Here is a 20,106-nt window from a genome sequence, read left to right on the forward strand (position 1 = left end):
TTACTACACTATAGAGGATATTAGTAACACACAGACCAGTCTATTACTACACTATAGAGGATATTAGTAACACACAGACCAGTCTATTACTACACTATAGAGGATATTAGTAACACACAGACCAGTCTATTACTACACTATAGAGGATATTAGTAACATACAGACCAGTCTATTACTACACTATAGAGGATATTAGTAACATACTGACCAGTCTATTACTACACTATAGAGGATATTAGTAACATACAGACCAGTCTATTACTACACTATAGAGGATATTAGTAACATACAGACCAGTCTATTACTACACTATAGAGGATATTAGTAACACACAGACCAGTCTATTACTACACTATAGAGGATATTAGTAACATACAGACCAGTCTATTACTACACTATAGAGGATATTAGTAACATACAGACCAGTCTATTACTACACCATAGAGGATATTAGTAACACACAGACCAGTCTATTACTACACTATAGAGGATATTAGTAACATACAGACCAGTCTATTACTACACTATAGAGGATATTAGTAACATACAGACCAGTCTATTACTACACTATAGAGGATATTAGTAACATACAGACCAGTCTATTACTACACTATAGAGGATATTAGTAACACACAGACCAGTCTATTACTACACTATAGAGGATATTAGTAACATACAGACCAGTCTATTACTACACTATAGAGGATATTAGTAACATACAGACCAGTCTATTACTACACTATAGAGGATATTAGTAACACACAGACCAGACTATTACTACACTATAGAGGATATTAGTAACACACAGACCAGTCTATTACTACACTATAGAGGATATTAGTAACATACAGACCAGTCTATTACTACACTATAGAGGATATTAGTAACATACAGACCAGTCTATTACTACACTATAGAGGATATTAGTAACACACAGACCAGTCTATTAATACTCTATAGAGGATATTAGTAACACACAGACCAGTCTATTACTACACTATAGAGGATATTAGTAACACACAGACCAGTCTATTACTACACTATAGAGGATATTAGTAACACACAGACCAGTCTATTACTACACTATAGAGGATATTAGTAACACACAGACCAGTCTATTACTACACTATAGAGGATATTAGTAACACACAGACCAGTCTATTACTACACTATAGAGGATATTAGTAACATACTGACCAGTCTATTACTACACTATAGAGGATATTAGTAACATACAGACCAGTCTATTACTACACTATAGAGGATATTAGTAACATACAGACCAGTCTATTACTACACTATAGAGGATATTAGTAACACACAGACCAGTCTATTACTACACTATAGAGGATATTAGTAACATACAGACCAGTCTATTACTACACTATAGAGGATATTAGTAACATACTGACCAGTCTATTACTACACTATAGAGGATATTAGTAACATACAGACCAGTCTATTACTACACGATAGAGGATATTAGTAACATACAGACCAGTCTATTACTACACTATAGAGGATATTAGTAACATACAGACCAGTCCATTACTACACTATAGAGGATATTAGTAACACACAGACCAGTCTATTACTACACTATAGAGGATATTAGTAACACACAGACCAGTCTATTACTACACCAAAGAGGATATTAGTAACATACTGACCAGTCTATTACTACACTATAGAGGATATTAGTAACACACAGACCAGTCTATTACTACACTATAGAGGATATTAGTAACATACAGACCAGTCTATTACTACACTATAGAGGATATTAGTAACATACAGACCAGTCTATTACTACACTATAGAGGATATTAGTAACATACAGACCAGTCTATTACTACACTATAGAGGATATTAGTAACATACAGACCAGTCTATTACTACACTATAGAGGATATTAGTAACATACAGACCAGTCTATTACTACACTATAGAGGATATTAGTAACATACAGACCAGTCTATTACTACACTATAGAGGATATTAGTAACATACAGACCAGTCTATTACTACACTATAGAGGATATTAGTAACACACAGACCAGTCTATTACTACACTATAGAGGATATTAGTAACATACAGACCAGTCTATTACTACACTATAGAGGATATTAGTAACACACAGACCAGTCTATTACTACACTATAGAGGATATTAGTAACATACAGACCAGTCTATTACTACACTATAGAGGATATTAGTAACACACAGACCAGTCTATTACTACACTATAGAGGATATTAGTAACACACAGACCAGTCTATTACTACACTATAGAGGATATTAGTAACATACAGACCAGTCTATTACTACACTATAGAGGATATTAGTAACATACAGACCAGTCTATTACTACACTATAGAGGATATTAGTAACATACAGACCAGTCAATTACTACACTATAGAAGATATTAGTAGCACACAGACCAGTCTATTACTACACTATAGAGGATATTAGTAACATACAGACCAGTCTATTACTACACTATAGAGGATATTGGGTTTGACCTTATGTTATGTGTTGAATTTGTCAGCCACCACAGACTCAATAGGGTTTCAGACTCAATAGGACTTCAGACTCTATTGGGCTTCAGACTCAATAGGGCTTCAGACTCAATAGGGCTTCAGACTCAATAGGGCTTCAGACTCAATAGAGCTTCAGACTCAATAGGGCTTCAGACTATTGGGCTTCAGACTCAATAGGGCTTCAGACTCAATAGGGCTTCAGACTCAATAGGGCTTCAGACTCAATAGGGCTTCAGACTCAATAGAGCGTCAGATTCAATAGGGCTTCAGACTATTGGGCTTCAGACTCTATAGGGCTTCAGACTCAATAGGGCTTCAGACTCAATAGGGCTTCAGACTCAATAGGGCTTCAGACTATTGGGCTTCAGACTCAATAGGGCTTCAGACTCAATAGAGCGTCAGACTCAATAGGGCTTCAGACTCAATAGGGCTTCAGACTCAATAGGACTTCAGACTCAATAGGGCTTCAGACTCAATAGGGCTTCAGACTCAATAGAGCTTCAGACTCTATTGGGCGTCAGACTCTATTGGGCTTCAGACTCAATAGGGCTTCAGACTCAATAGGACTTCAGACTCAATAGGGCTTCTGTCTCAATAGTGCTTCAGACTCAATAGGACTTCAGACTCAATAGGGCTTCAGACTCAATAGGACTTCAGACTCAATAGGGCTTCTGTCTCAATAGTGCTTCAGACTCAATAGCACTTCAGACTCAATTGGGCTTCAGACTCAATAGTGCTTCAGACTCAATAGAGCTTCAGACTCTATTGGGTTTCAGACTCAATAGGGCTTCTGACCCAATAGGGCTTCTGGACTTTTCATGTCTGCATTGGTTATTTTTCATTTTCACATGACACACATCACACATCACACACCACAAGCAAACCCATGTCATCATAAGTAGGGCAACTTTTCATTGGTCTGTCTCCTGGTCAGGTCACATGGTCAGGGATCGATAACCATGACAGCTTTGCAGACTATCAACGTGGTGAAGAGGTCCAGTATTTTAGCTCTCTCTGCATAGCAGAACAGCAGGAAGAAACATGACACCTGCGTCACTCTGACAGACATTACTGCCAGCTCCCACTCCTCTGGGTACATTTTATTACAATCCAGACTCTTTTGCCAAACAATGTCACTGTGTTCACTGTGACTGGGCTGAGGTAGGAAACTGAATGCTTCCCTAGGCACAAAATGGCTCCGACCCATCCTTTATCCGCACGGCAGCCAGGCACATGAAGAATATGATTGATGCTGGATTTGAAAGGATTAAACGGAGAGGAGAAAAGCCCAACATGGGAGGTGATAGCGGTAATGTTTTCCCCGTGCAGGAGAGAGAGGAGAGGAGAAAAGCCCAACATGGGAGGTGATAGCGGTAATGTTTTCCCCGTGCAGGAGAGAGAGGAGAGGAGAAAAGCCCAACATGGGAGGTGATAGCGGTAATGTTTTCCCCGTGCAGGAGAGAGAGGAGAGGAGAAAAGCCCAACATGGGAGGTGATAGCGGTAATGTTTTCCCCGTGCAGGAGAGAGAGGAGAGGAGAAAAGCCCAACATGGGAGGTGATAGCGGTAATGTTTTCCCCGTGCAGGAGAGAGAGGAGAGGAGAAAAGCCCAACATGGGAGGTGATAGCGGTAATGTTTTCCCCGTGCAGGAGAGAGAGGAGAGGAGAAAAGCCCAACATGGGAGGTGATAGCGGTAATGTTTTCCCCGTGCAGGAGAGAGAGGAGAGGAGAAAAGCCCAACATGGGAGGTGATAGCGGTAATGTTTTCCCCGTGCAGGAGAGAGAGGAGAGGAGAAAAGCCCAACATGGGAGGTGATAGCGGTAATGTTTTCCCCGTGCAGGAGAGAGAGGAGAGGAGAAAAGCCCAACATGGGAGGTGATAGCGGTAATGTTTTCCCCGTGCAGGAGAGAGAGGAGAGGAGAAAAGCCCAACATGGGAGGTGATAGCGGTAATGTTTTCCCCGTGCAGGAGAGAGAGGAGAGGAGAAAAGCCCAACATGGGAGGTGATAGCGGTAATGTTTTCCCCGTGCAGGAGAGAGAGGAGAGGAGAAAAGCCCAACATGGGAGGTGATAGCGGTAATGTTTTCCCCGTGCAGGAGAGAGAGGAGAGGAGAAAAGCCCAACATGGGAGGTGATAGCGGTAATGTTTTCCCCGTGCAGGAGAGAGAGGAGAGGAGAAAAGCCCAACATGGGAGGTGATAGCGGTAATGTTTTCCCCGTGCAGGAGAGAGAGGAGAGGAGAAAAGCCCAACATGGGAGGTGATAGCGGTAATGTTTTCCCCGTGCAGGAGAGAGAGGAGAGGAGAAAAGCCCAACATGGGAGGTGATAGCGGTAATGTTTTCCCCGTGCAGGAGAGAGAGGAGAGGAGAAAAGCCCAACATGGGAGGTGATAGCGGTAATGTTTTCCCCGTGCAGGAGAGAGAGGAGAGGAGAAAAGCCCAACATGGGAGGTGATAGCGGTAATGTTTTCCCCGTGCAGGAGAGAGAGGAGAGGAGAAAAGCCCAACATGGGAGGTGATAGCGGTAATGTTTTCCCCGTGCAGGAGAGAGAGGAGAGGAGAAAAGCCCAACATGGGAGGTGATAGCGGTAATGTTTTCCCCGTGCAGGAGAGAGAGGAGAGGAGAAAAGCCCAACATGGGAGGTGATAGCGGTAATGTTTTCCCCGTGCAGGAGAGAGAGGAGAGGAGAAAAGCCCAACATGGGAGGTGATAGCGGTAATGTTTTCCCCGTGCAGGAGAGAGAGGAGAGGAGAAAAGCCCAACATGGGAGGTGATAGCGGTAATGTTTTCCCCGTGCAGGAGAGAGAGGAGAGGAGAAAAGCCCAACATGGGAGGTGATAGCGGTAATGTTTTCCCCGTGCAGGAGAGAGAGGAGAGGAGAAAAGCCCAACATGGGAGGTGATAGCGGTAATGTTTTCCCCGTGCAGGAGAGAGAGGAGAGGAGAAAAGCCCAACATGGGAGGTGATAGCGGTAATGTTTTCCCCGTGCAGGAGAGAGAGGAGAGGAGAAAAGCCCAACATGGGAGGTGATAGCGGTAATGTTTTCCCCGTGCAGGAGAGAGAGGAGAGGAGAAAAGCCCAACATGGGAGGTGATAGCGGTAATGTTTTCCCCGTGCAGGAGAGAGAGGAGAGGAGAAAAGCCCAACATGGGAGGTGATAGCGGTAATGTTTTCCCCGTGCAGGAGAGAGAGGAGAGGAGAAAAGCCCAACATGGGAGGTGATAGCGGTAATGTTTTCCCCGTGCAGGAGAGAGAGGAGAGGAGAAAAGCCCAACATGGGAGGTGATAGCGGTAATGTTTTCCCCGTGCAGGAGAGAGAGGAGAGGAGAAAAGCCCAACATGGGAGGTGATAGCGGTAATGTTTTCCCCGTGCAGGAGAGAGAGGAGAGGAGAAAAGCCCAACATGGGAGGTGATAGCGGTAATGTTTTCCCCGTGCAGGAGAGAGAGGAGAGGAGAAAAGCCCAACATGGGAGGTGATAGCGGTAATGTTTTCCCCGTGCAGGAGAGAGAGGAGAGGAGAAAAGCCCAACATGGGAGGTGATAGCGGTAATGTTTTCCCCGTGCAGGAGAGAGAGGAGAGGAGAAAAGCCCAACATGGGAGGTGATAGCGGTAATGTTTTCCCCGTGCAGGAGAGAGAGGAGAGGAGAAAAGCCCAACATGGGAGGTGATAGCGGTAATGTTTTCCCCGTGCAGGAGAGAGAGGAGAGGAGAAAAGCCCAACATGGGAGGTGATAGCGGTAATGTTTTCCCCGTGCAGGAGAGAGAGGAGAGGAGAAAAGCCCAACATGGGAGGTGATAGCGGTAATGTTTTCCCCGTGCAGGAGAGAGAGGAGAGGAGAAAAGCCCAACATGGGAGGTGATAGCGGTAATGTTTTTCCCCGTGCAGGAGAGAGAGGAGAGGAGAAAAGCCCAACATGGGAGGTGATAGCGGTAATGTTTTCCCCGTGCAGGAGAGAGAGGAGAGGAGAAAAGCCCAACATGGGAGGTGATAGCGGTAATGTTTTCCCCGTGCAGGAGAGAGAGGAGAGGAGAAAAGCCCAACATGGGAGGTGATAGCGGTAATGTTTTCCCCGTGCAGGAGAGAGAGGAGAGGAGAAAAGCCCAACATGGGAGGTGATAGCGGTAATGTTTTCCCCGTGCAGGAGAGAGAGGAGAGGAGAAAAGCCCAACATGGGAGGTGATAGCGGTAATGTTTTCCCCGTGCAGGAGAGAGAGGAGAGGAGAAAAGCCCAACATGGGAGGTGATAGCGGTAATGTTTTCCCCGTGCAGGAGAGAGAGGAGAGGAGAAAAGCCCAACATGGGAGGTGATAGCGGTAATGTTTTCCCCGTGCAGGAGAGAGAGGAGAGGAGAAAAGCCCAACATGGGAGGTGATAGCGGTAATGTTTTCCCCGTGCAGGAGAGAGAGGAGAGGAGAAAAGCCCAACATGGGAGGTGATAGCGGTAATGTTTTCCCCGTGCAGGAGAGAGAGGAGAGGAGAAAAGCCCAACATGGGAGGTGATAGCGGTAATGTTTTCCCCGTGCAGGAGAGAGAGGAGAGGAGAAAAGCCCAACATGGGAGGTGATAGTGGTAATGTTTTCCCCGTGCAGGAGAGAGAGGAGAGGAGAAAAGCCCAACATGGGAGGTGATAGCGGTAATGTTTTCCCCGTGCAGGAGAGAGAGGAGAGGAGAAAAGCCCAACATGGGAGGTGATAGCGGTAATGTTTTCCCCGTGCAGGAGAGAGAGGAGAGGAGAAAAGCCCAACATGGGAGGTGATAGCGGTAATGTTTTCCCCGTGCAGGAGAGAGAGGAGAGGAGAAAAGCCCAACATGGGAGGTGATAGCGGTAATGTTTTCCCCGTGCAGGAGAGAGAGGAGAGGAGAAAAGCCCAACATGGGAGGTGATAGCGGTAATGTTTTCCCCGTGCAGGAGAGAGAGGAGAGGAGAAAAGCCCAACATGGGAGGTGATAGCGGTAATGTTTTCCCCGTGCAGGAGAGAGAGGAGAGGAGAAAAGCCCAACATGGGAGGTGATAGCGGTAATGTTTTCCCCGTGCAGGAGAGAGAGGAGAGGAGAAAAGCCCAACATGGGAGGTGATAGCGGTAATGTTTTCCCCGTGCAGGAGAGAGAGGAGAGGAGAAAAGCCCAACATGGGAGGTGATAGCGGTAATGTTTTCCCCGTGCAGGAGAGAGAGGAGAGGAGAAAAGCCCAACATGGGAGGTGATAGCGGTAATGTTTTCCCCGTGCAGGAGAGAGAGGAGAGGAGAAAAGCCCAACATGGGAGGTGATAGCGGTAATGTTTTCCCCGTGCAGGAGAGAGAGGAGAGGAGAAAAGCCCAACATGGGAGGTGATAGCGGTAATGTTTTCCCCGTGCAGGAGAGAGAGGAGAGGAGAAAAGCCCAACATGGGAGGTGATAGCGGTAATGTTTTCCCCGTGCAGGAGAGAGAGGAGAGGAGAAAAGCCCAACATGGGAGGTGATAGCGGTAATGTTTTCCCCGTGCAGGAGAGAGAGGAGAGGAGAAAAGCCCAACATGGGAGGTGATAGCGGTAATGTTTTCCCCGTGCAGGAGAGAGAGGAGAGGAGAAAAGCCCAACATGGGAGGTGATAGCGGTAATGTTTTCCCCGTGCAGGAGAGAGAGGAGAGGAGAAAAGCCCAACATGGGAGGTGATAGCGGTAATGTTTTCCCCGTGCAGGAGAGAGAGGAGAGGAGAAAAGCCCAACATGGGAGGTGATAGCGGTAATGTTTTCCCCGTGCAGGAGAGAGAGGAGAGGAGAAAAGCCCAACATGGGAGGTGATAGCGGTAATGTTTTCCCCGTGCAGGAGAGAGAGGAGAGGAGAAAAGCCCAACATGGGAGGTGATAGCGGTAATGTTTTCCCCGTGCAGGAGAGAGAGGAGAGGAGAAAAGCCCAACATGGGAGGTGATAGCGGTAATGTTTTCCCCGTGCAGGAGAGAGAGGAGAGGAGAAAAGCCCAACATGGGAGGTGATAGCGGTAATGTTTTCCCCGTGCAGGAGAGAGAGGAGAGGCTCCGGCCTCGGCGCACTTCAACGAGACACAAAGCAGGAAATCTGCTGCGGCAACGAGCCATAGGAAGTGGAATAAAGGGAGAGACACGAGAAGAGAGGGATTCCCCAGGGACTAGAGACAACACAGGTCTCTCTCTCTCTCTCTCTCTCTCTCTCTCTCTCTCTCTCTCTCTCTCTCTCTCTCTCTCTCTCTCTCTCTCTCTCTCTCTCTCTCTCTCTCTCTCTCTCTCTCTCTCTCTCTCTCTCTCTCTCTCTCTCTCTCTCTCTCTCTGGTAAACTCATTAGAGAGGGGTTTATTCCTCTCTTATTACCACAGGTAAAGGGATAATCCACAGACTGCCATCCTTCAGATCATTGTACCTGCTGAAGGGGAGCTGTTAGACCAGGATGGGCTTCCGACAACACAGAGAAGTGAGGAGAGGAGGAGCGATGAGGAAGAGAGGTGGGGAAAGGAGAGGAGGAGATATGAGGAGGGGAGGAGGGGAGGAGGGGAGAGAAGGGGAGAAGAGAAGAGAGGAGAGAAATGGAAGATAAGAGGAGAGAACAGGAGGAATCTGAACCTATATAAAAATCTCTTTCTATACAGTAAAGTGCAACGGCCCCTTTAAGAGAGAAACGCATGTAGGTAGATCAGAATCTATTTCAGTAGAACTGAATCACTCATATCTGAGTGGTTACTGTGTGAGGGAGTGTGAGAGAGAGAGAGAGAGATAGAGAGAGATAGATAGAGATAGAGAGCAGGTATGGGTGAGATTCGGAGGTAGAATAACCATTGACTCCTTCCTCTCCCTCCTCTCCTTCCTCTCTGAGGTCCAATGAGGCGAACTTAAGAGGGCTGAGAAGGGGAACTGTTTCCGTCCCGCGTGTTCCACCACCCTCAACATCCATCCCTCCCACTCTCTGACTCTGAAGTAAAAGGCCATGACTGATGCACACATAGCTTACATCCATCCATAGCTGTGGCTGCATATGTATACTGGCAGGCCCACAGAGAGTGAGAGAACTTCTGAACTCGCTATTAAAAAAAGTGTTCAGGGACTTTGAGCAGGAACCTCTGGGCTCCTTCCACATTGTTCTGAATAGAACACAACCTACATCGTTAGCCGTGAAAGCTAAAACACTGCAGGGGGAGTTGGGCTCATTAGCATTCCTATATAAGTTAGGTTTATAATAAGACATAAGGTATTTGTTATCTTTATGTTAAGTCATTGCTCATCCCTAAGTGATGATCAAGTTCAACCTACTGCATGATTTAAATCAAGTCAAAGTTAAGCTCATGCATCTGTAAAGCGTGTGTGGTCGTTACGCAAGACAACCCCGGCAGACACCCATACGAACGGAAACTTAAAAACGCTTTTAACCGAACCTGATCATTCTGGTGCTGTCAGTCAGACACAGAGAAGAGAGAAAAAAGGATTTTCCTGAATGGCTTGTGATGGTGATGAAGTAGAAGTCCTTGTGGCCAATGAAAGAAGAGCTTGAGGGGTGAGGGGGGAATACAATCCAGGGAAGGAGTAATCACCCAGTCCTGAGCGTTAAAGAGAAAGTATGTGTCTCTCCATCGTCTCTCCTGGGAGCCACGGCCATGGGCAACACTATGTGGCTTATTGAAACTGAGCCCTTTAAACAGAGAGCAAATTGAAAATCTCTTTCCCTCTCCTCTCTGCTCACTCGGGTGGCGCAATTAAAGGAGACAATTGCTGTTTAGCATTAGGTTTAAGGCTCTGGCTCTCTTTTCTCTCCTCTGTGGCGCCTTGAAACCATCTATTACTTCAAAAGCCCCCCACTTCTGTCCCAAAGCCCAACACAGTACAGGCCTGGTAATGACTTTCATAGACATGTCTGATGCCTCAACCATCCAGGCAATGTGATTGGTGGAAAACGGAGGGCTGGGGGAGGAAAAGAGCAAAGCGGAGGCAACCTTTCTCGGCTAATGACACTCTCCTTCAGACACCCCAACAGTATCATTAATGTCACTCTCCTTCAGACACCCCAACAGTATCATTAATGACACTCTCCTTCAGACACCCCAACAGTATCATTAATGACACTCTCCTTCAGACACCCCAACAGTATCATTAATGACACTCTCCTTCAGACACCCCAACAGTATCATTAATGTCACTCTCCAGTCTCCACACAGCGTCCTTCAGACACCCCAACAGTATCATTAATGACACTCTCCAGTCTCCACACAGCGTCCTTCAGACACCCCAACAGTATCATTAATGACACTCTCCAGTCTCCACACAGCGTCCTTCAGACACCCCAACAGTATCATTAATGTCACTCTCCAGTCTCCACACAGCGTCCTTCAGACACCCCAACAGTATCATTAATGTCACTCTCCAGTCTCCACACAGCGTCCTTCAGACACCCCAACAGTATCATTAATGACACTCTCCAGTCTCCACACAGCGTCCTTCAGACACCCCAACAGTATCATTAATGTCACTCTCCAGTCTCCACACAGCGTCCTTCAGACACCCCAACAGTATCATTAATGACACTCTCCAGTCTCCACACAGCGTCCTTCAGACACCCCAACAGTATCATTAATGACACTCTCCAGTCTCCACACAGCGTCCTTCAGACACCCCAACAGTATCATTAATGACACTCTCCAGTCTCCACACAGCGTCCTTCAGACACCCCAACAGTATCATTAATGTCACTCTCCAGTCTCCACACAGCGTCCTTCAGACACCCCAACAGTATCATTAATGACACTCTCCAGTCTCCACACAGCGTCCTTCAGACACCCCAACAGTATCATTAATGTCACTCTCCAGTCTCCACACAGCGTCCTTCAGACACCCCAACAGTATCATTAATGACACTCTCCAGTCTCCACACAGTGTCCTTCAGACACCCCAACAGTATCATTAATGACACTCTCCAGTCTCCACACAGCGTCCTTCAGACACCCCAACAGTATCATTAATGACACTCTCCAGTCTCCACACAGCGTCCTTCAGACACCCCAACAGTATCATTAATGACACTCTCCAGTCTCCACACAGCGTCCTTCAGACACCCCAACAGTATCATTAATGTCACTCTCCAGTCTCCACACAGCGTCCTTCAGACACCCCAACAGTATCATTAATGTCACTCTCCAGTCTCCACACAGCGTCCTTCAGACACCCCAACAGTATCATTAATGACACTCTCCAGTCTCCACACAGCGTCCTTCAGACACCCCAACAGTATCATTAATGACACTCTCCTTCAGACACCCCAACAGTATCATTAATGACACTCTCCAGTCTCCACACAGCGTCCTTCAGACACCCCAACAGTATCATTAATGTCACTCTCCAGTCTCCACACAGCGTCCTTCAGACACCCCAACAGTATCATTAATGTCACTCTCCAGTCTCCACACAGCGTCCTTCAGACACCCCAACAGTATCATTAATGACACTCTCCAGTCTCCACACAGCGTCCTTCAGACACCCCAACAGTATCATTAATGTCACTCTCCAGTCTCCACACAGCGTCCTTCAGACACCCCAACAGTATCATTAATGTCACTCTCCAGTCTCCACACAGCGTCCTTCAGACACCCCAACAGTATCATTAATGACACTCTCCAGTCTCCACACAGCGTCCTTCAGACACCCCAACAGTATCATTAATGTCACTCTCCAGTCTCCACACAGCGTCCTTCAGACACCCCAACAGTATCATTAATGTCACTCTCCGGTCTCCACACAGCGTCCTTCAGACACCCCAACAGTATCATTAATGTCACTCTCCGGTCTCCACACAGCGTCCTTCAGACACCCCAAAAGTAATCTTGTTCACTGAATTCATTGTAGCCCTAGCCCTCCACTTGAAAGACTCATTAAGGGAAATCAAATGAAACCGGCAGCCCAGATTGATGAATACTCCTCCTTAACTCATTCACTATTCAGCCACACAATTAGAATTTATTGCGGTTCAATTTAGAACCCTTAAGTTCTTATTTCTATCTCAAGATAGGATTTGTAGAAAAACACATTTTCCTACTTTTATAATGAAATGAAATCCTCTTTCGAGCAATGTCCCGAACAAAATATTATGTGAAGCCACATGAAGCAAGACAGATAGAAGGTCTAAATGTCCTGAGTATTACCCTAGTCCCTTTTGGTGACATCGAAACAAGTTGTTTGTCATCTAGACCTACGCTCTTAGAAAAAAAGGTGCTACATAGATCCTAAAAGGGTTCTACCTGGAATCAAAAAGGGTTCTACATGGAACCAAAAAGGGTTTTCCTATGGGGACAGCTGAAGAACCCTTTAAGAACCCTTTTTTCTAAGAGTGCACTGTGGACTTCATTCAGGGTTTATAATGGGTGTTGTTTGGTCCTAGTGTGAGTTGAGAGTATCTCACCTCCATCGATGTCCTCGCTGCCAAAATGGTTCCTGTAGAAGAGCATGAGCTCCATCTTGTAGCACTTGTAGAGGGTCACGAGGCAGATCAACAACAACAAGATGGCCCCCAAGCCTCCCGCCAGCTCCACTGTGTACATAAGCTCTGCTGTGAGAGAAGGGAGGGGGAGAGAGAGAGAGAGAGGGGGGGGGGGGGGGGGGGGGGTGGAGGGAGGAAGAAAAAGAGGAAGAAAAAGAGATAGAGAAGACGATAATGTTTACTTCGCTAATCTTTCTTTATCAAATCCAAAAACCAAGCACACTCCCCAAATACATCCTCAAACCCAGCATGGTGTCACAGCTTATTGTCTCTGGATACTTCATTAGCACAGAAGCTACATAACATGATTTAGAACATGAGGGAGATCAAGCCAGACTCCAGCTAGCTGCTAGCATGCTAACAGGGTTCCTAGCTACCATTCCCATTGATTTACCTTCAACTATGCTTATGCTAAGCTAAGCTAACCAACCCAAATCTTGGGGTCACTGAGTCCTAGTTCATCAACTATTCCTTAGGTAGCCCCCCCCACCAAATTCTCCTTTGCGTGAACTACTTCTCCTAAGACGGCCTCTATTTGGTGTTTAGACCAGCCCAGGTCAGCATAGCCTGAAGGCCCAAGCTATAGCACACGACTGGCCAGGAACTGATGGTGACCTCCCGTTGACAAGGGAAGCTCCATCAAAGGTGTGAGTGTAACGCTGTAAGGGCACCAAACCAAGCAAGCCAAGTCATTAGAGCAGTAATATAATATAGACTGGCACAAGGCTGTGTCCCACATGGCACCCTATTCCCTATTTAGTGCACTACCTTTGACCAGGGCCTATAGGGCTCTGGTCAAAAGTCATGACCTATGTGAGGAAGAGGGTGCCATTTGAGACGCAGCCTCGGAGAGAGGCGGAGCAAACTCTTTTACCCCCTCAGCCATCCATCATCCTCCCAGAGCTGACAGGATCTCCCAGGACCATCAACAGTAAACTCCACGAAACACTGATCTCAGTAAATACACCCCACCACAACTCTGTCCGTCTGAAAGCCTGAGTGTCGAGGTAACTCAGGCACAATGCTATCCTTCCCGGGTTCCATTTACAATCCTATAGTACTGTACATTGAGGCTGCGGCAGTGTATGGTAGTGGAGTGGCTTCATACTGTAGGTTTAGTGGAGGGGTGTGCACTGCAAGGCTCTGGTTCTGCTGATTTCCGTCCTTATCTTTTAACTAGGGACTGAGTTCTACTGCCAGTTGTGTGGACTGCTAACATGAAAGCTGTCTACTAAATTGATACATTTTCAAATCAATGTGTAGTGTTTTCCTAAGTTCTGGGGGATCAAACACTTTTGGTTTCAATAAGAAAGCAAAGAGCCATGGTCGGCAAATCATCACTCTTCAACGCTTTTTAGGCCATAAGATCTACATGTTTCTGAGTCATAACAAGGACAACGATGTTTTCATCTCAGTCTATAACCACAAGGACCTGAAGAGACCTTCGCTAGCCAAACAGTACACCACAACAACACACAGAGATACAGTTATTATTCTGGTCCCTACAAGCAGTTGAGATTCTTTTCATCTTGTTGTCTCAAATCCCCCTTCTTAAAAAGACTCCTTCTGAGAATATCTATAGCAATGGCCTTTCATTTCAAAGATACATTTTAGCTTTAAAAATATTCACTGGACTGAGACAGCCATCTCTGTAAACCACCCAGGGTTGTGAACATGAGACCCATCCAGATCTTTTATAATAAGAATAAGAGATAACGAATAGACCCAGGTCGCAAGCTGATCCATTTCCATCATTTGACCGCTGCAGAAGTGTTGTTTTGGTGTGAGACAGCCATAGGGCTGTGACATTCTGTGGCGGTCATGACATTTTGTCAGCTGGTGATTGTCAAGCAAATAACTGCCAGTCTCACGGTAATTGACCGTTAATGAAAATAAACACATTTTGCATCTCCTGGCATCCACACACAGCCTACAAGCCACTGATGCAGACCTTTGGAACATCTCCATTTTTAAAAAGTCTAATAAATCCATGTAACATAGCCGACACCTTCAGAATAAATCCATTATTTATTTTAGACAGGTCTAAAGAAGCATGATATGAATAAAATGTAGTCTATTTCAGAGGAACAGAATAGCATACTCTGAGTTGTCCTTATGTTAGATCCTGATCTGGCTATGCCAAATGGCTGTGGGCTACACTAGTTAAGAATTAGAATTCCGTGGCATTATTTTATAGTATGAAGAATACAATTGAACATAGCTGAATAAAATATAAAATATATTTTCTCCAAACGATTTGAGGGAGTGCGCACATGCAGCTATTCTGTGTTGAGCGGTTAACATAGAAACAGGTGCTTCTACAGTACATGCTTAATTTACAGTTATTAATGTAACCTGTTGTTCTACAAATGTTGGGCGATATATATATATATATATATATATATATATATATTTTTTTTTAATTATTTTTTTCTTTTTTCTTCTTTTTTTTTTAGGGGTGGATCAGCTTAATATTGCGGAAAGAATGTTGCTTCCAATGTAATTGTCTGCATCATTTCCAATCCCCCATATTTTTTTGGGTAAATATATATATCCATACACGCATGCATACATATATACATATATACATACACATACCTATATAGACATACATACTTTTTTAAAGAATATACCTTTATTATTATTCCCCGCAACCCTACCACCGCTCCCCCAATTGGAGTAAACTAATAAACACTTCTGCTTTTACCTTCAATTTATACATCTTATACCTATTTTACAGACACAGACTACTTTATAATAGTTCTCTCTTGTTTGTTCTTAGTCCTTCCTCTATTTCTGTTGTCCATCCAATTTTATTTCCACTTGTAACTGTGCTATTTCACAAAAGCTCCGCACCTATACACATTTCACAGATCCCGTATGCCCTACATTGTTTATCTTGTTATTAGTCACACCCTTCAGTTCCACTCAACCCTTCCCATCTATCTTCCAACATCATCCATTTCGGATTTTTATTTGCCATATATTTTTCAACTGTGCTGTGATGCTTCACAAAAGATTTGAACCTTCCTATTCTCATAGCTTCTACAGATTGTAAATTAAAAATAAACATTTTTGCTAAAATAATTATTATATTATTGATTGATTGACTATGGCTTTTCAAATCCCCCAGTATTGCTATCTGTAGCGTTAGTTCTAGGCAAATGTTGCAATTCTTCAGCCATTCCTGGACCTGTGACCAAAAACGAGCTACATATGGACAATACCAAAATAAATGATCTAATGACTCTGCCTCCTCACAACAGAATCTGCAGAGCTGGGAAGATTGTATACCCCATATATATAACATTCTATTAGTTGCAAGAATTTTGTACAGTAATTTAAATTGAAAAATTCGAAGTTTTGAATCCGGCGTTGTTTTGCGTATCAATTCATAAACCATGTGCCATGGAATGGGTACATCGAAAATCTCTTCCCAACTATTTTGCAATTTATATGGCACAGCTGTCAGTTTTTTGGTCCTTAAATGAAATTGGTATATGTTTTTATTTATCACACTTTTCTTTAACCATTTATGTTCTTTAATACAGGGCCGACATACAAGTTCCTTACTTTTTTCCCCTTCTACTTGCCTCTTCCATTTTTGTGGTAATGCTGCAATTAATTGGTTGTAATTTTGGGTAGAGCAGACATTTCCATATGTCTGTGTTAGCTGCATGTGTGACATAACTCCACCAGTCCTATTTATGATATCATTCACAAAAATTATACCTTTTTTAAACATTTCTTCGATAAATACAGTTTTTTTATCAATTACTATATTTGAATTTAACCACAATATTTGTTGTACTATTTGTTCCGTCCTTTCAGGTGGATTAAACTGAAATTGCAACCAACTTTCTAAGGCTTGTTTAAAAAATAAGGATATTTTGGAGATTATTTCCTTTTCAAACAACCGAAAGTGAGCAGGTGTAATCTGAATAAAGGGAAAAAGGCCCTTCTTGAACATAGGATGAGACATTCGTACCAATTTACTAGAGAACCAGTTTGGATTTAAGTATAACTTTTGTATGACTGATGCCTTTAGTGAGAGGTCTAATGCTTTAATATTTAATAATTTCTGCCCTCCGAATTCATATTCGTTATATAAATAGGCCCTTTTAATTTTATCTGGCTTGCCGTTCCAAATAAAATGGAATATTTTTTGTTCATATAATTTAAAAAGCAGGTCACTAGGTGTAGGCAAAACCATAAGCAAATAGGTAAACTGTGATATGACTAAAGAGTTAATCAGGGTGATTTTTCCACAAATAGACAAGTATTTTCCTTTCCATGGTAGCAAGATCTTATCTATTTTTGCTAACTTTCTATAAAAATTTATTGGAGTGAGATCATTTCTTTCTTTTGGGATTTTTATACCGAGTATGTCCACATCTCCGTCAAACCATTTAATTGGTAAACTACATGGCAGTATAAAATGTGTATTTTTTAGTGATCCAATACGTAATATGGTACATTTATCATAATTTGGTTTTAATCCAGAGAGGATAGCAAAGGTATCTAGATCCTCTATGAGGCCGTGGAGAGACTCTAGTTGTGGTTTTAAAAGAAAACATGAATCATCAGCGTACAATGACACCTTAGTTTTTAAGCCACGGATTTCTAATCCATTAATATTAATGTTTGATCTAATTTTAACAGCTAACATTTCGATGGCAATAATAAATAGATATGCCGATAGTGGACAACCTTGTTTTACTCCTCTAGATAGTTTAAAACTTTCTGAGATGTAGCCATTATTTACTATTTTACACCTAGGGTTACTATACATAATTTTAACCCATTTTATAAGAGATTCCCCAAAATTGAAATATTCTAGGCATTTATATATAAACTCCAGTCGTACTTTATCAAAAGCCTTTTCAAAATCAGCTATGAAAACCAGACCTGGTGTCCCCGATATTTCATAGTGTTCTATTGTTTCCAGTACTTGCCTTATATTATCTCCAATGTATCGTCCATGTAAAAAACCTGTCTGATTAGGATGAATAATATCTGACAAAACTTTTTTTATTCTATGCGCCAAGCATTTTGCTAGGATTTTTGCATCACAACACTGAAGTGTAAGAGGTCTCCAATTTTTTAATTGGACTGGATCTTTATATATACCACTTGGGTCCTGTTTCAGTAATAACGATATCAGACCTTCTTGTTGCGTGTCTGATAATCTACCATTTATATAGGAGTGGTTAAAACAAGCTAATAATGGTCCTTTGAGTATATCAAAAAAAGTTTTGTATACTTCCACTGGTATGCCATCCAGCCCTGGAGTTTTCCCATCCTTAAAGGCCCCAATTGCATCAAGCAGTTCCTCCTCTGTAATTTGGCCTTCACATGAGTCTTTCTGTACAGATGTTAATTTTACATTATTAATAGGAAAAAAATCCATACAATTAGTTTCAGTTAGTGGAGATGGAGGAGCCTGAAACGAAAACACATTCTTAAAGTACTTTACTTCCTCTTTCAAAATATCATTTGGTGAATCATGCGTGACTCCATCATTTGTAACAAGTTTTAATACATTTTTTTTGGTAGCATTTCTATATTGAAGATTGAAAAAGAATTTGGTGCATTTTTCCCCATATTCCATCCAGTTCGCTTTATTTTTATAATATATTACACTGGATCTTTCTTGAATAAGTTCCTCCATTTCTTTTTGTTTTTCCTCTAACTTATTCTGTGCCTCTATGGTACCGTTTTTATTGCTATCTAACTGTACTGTTAGTCCTTCAATTTCCTTTGTTAATATGGACTCTTTTGATCTAAATTCCCTTTGTTTTATAGATGAGTACTGAATTGCATGGCCTCTAAAGGCACACTTAAAAGTGTCCCATACAATAAGGGGATCTGCTGTACCTATGTTATGTCTGAAAAAGTCAGTTATAAAATCTTCTGTCCTAGTTCTAAACAATTTATCATCTAGTAGACTTTGATTAAATTTCCAATATCCTCGCCCACGTGGAAATTCTGTAAGAGAAATATATATGCCAATTATGTGATGATCCGACCGCATTCTGTCCCCTATCAACACTTTTTTAACTTTTGGTGCCAGAGAGAATGGTATAAGAAAGTAGTCAAGACGACTAGCTTGATTCAGCCTCCGCCATGTATATCTCACTAAATCAGGGTATTTAAGTCTCCATATATCCACTAATTCCAATATATCCATGACATTCATGATTTCCTTAAGTGCCTGAGGGTGATAGTTTGTAGTGTGATTTCCTTTCCGGTCTATAGAGGTATTTAAGACTGTATTAAAATCTCCCACTATAATAATAGAGTCTAGTGTTGCTTGTAGAGTTGATAAATTCTTATATATATTTTCAAAGAAGCTTGGATCATCATTATTCGGACCGTATAGGTTAACAAGCCATATTTGTTTATTGTCCAATAACATATTTAAAATAATCCATCTACCTTGAGGATCTGTTTGGACAATTTGCACATTTGGATCAAAATTATTGTTAATTAAAACCATCACCCCTTTTGAATTTCTTTGCCCATGGGAGAAATATATTTTGCCCCCCCCAGTTCTTTTTCCACAAAACTTCATCTAAAACTGTTGAATGGGTTTCCTGTAAACAATAGATATTATAATCCTTCTCTTTTAGCCAGGTAAATACTGATCGTCTTTTCTTATTATCTGCTAAGCCATTACAATTGTAACTGGCTATACTTATTTCACCACTTACCATAATGAGACACACCTTTCATTCTTTTAATCAGAATATATTTTTGTAAACGTACTATTAAAAAGTAACATAATGATTGAGTGTCTATATAGTTGTACCATGATATTTGCATTTCTACTAAGTAAACCTCCAATTGGTCCCTACTATTCCACCCGCTAAAAGGCCTCATCTCGAGATGGCTTGTCATCCCAATGCCCGGCAGACCACCCTCGACCCCCTGTATCCCATAGCCCTGAACCGACTGGGATCCATTCCTTGAAAAGAGCATACAGTGCCATTTACCGAATTGAAGAAGATCAATTGCCATATGCATTTCCATTGCCCTCACCTCGATTTGTATTATATATATCTGTGGATCATCCTCTATTGTCCCTAACA

At 43.1% G+C, this 20,106-nt stretch overlaps 1 protein-coding gene across 1 annotated transcript in view; it reads right to left on the reverse strand.

Annotated features, from left to right (window-relative positions):
- Window positions 1-20,106, reverse strand: part of LOC120050855 (interleukin-1 receptor accessory protein-like 1) — an 838,450-nt gene that overhangs the window by 12,668 nt on the left and 805,676 nt on the right. Inside the window, exon 7 of the mRNA XM_038997383.1 lies at window positions 12,938-13,081. Within this exon, the coding sequence (XP_038853311.1) occupies window positions 12,938-13,081 (144 nt within the window). The remainder of the gene's footprint in view (window positions 1-12,937; window positions 13,082-20,106) is intronic.

The sequence above is a fragment of the Salvelinus namaycush genome, chromosome 7 (assembly GCF_016432855.1).
Source record: "Salvelinus namaycush isolate Seneca chromosome 7, SaNama_1.0, whole genome shotgun sequence".
In the NCBI taxonomy this organism is placed as follows: domain Eukaryota; kingdom Metazoa; phylum Chordata; class Actinopteri; order Salmoniformes; family Salmonidae; genus Salvelinus; species Salvelinus namaycush.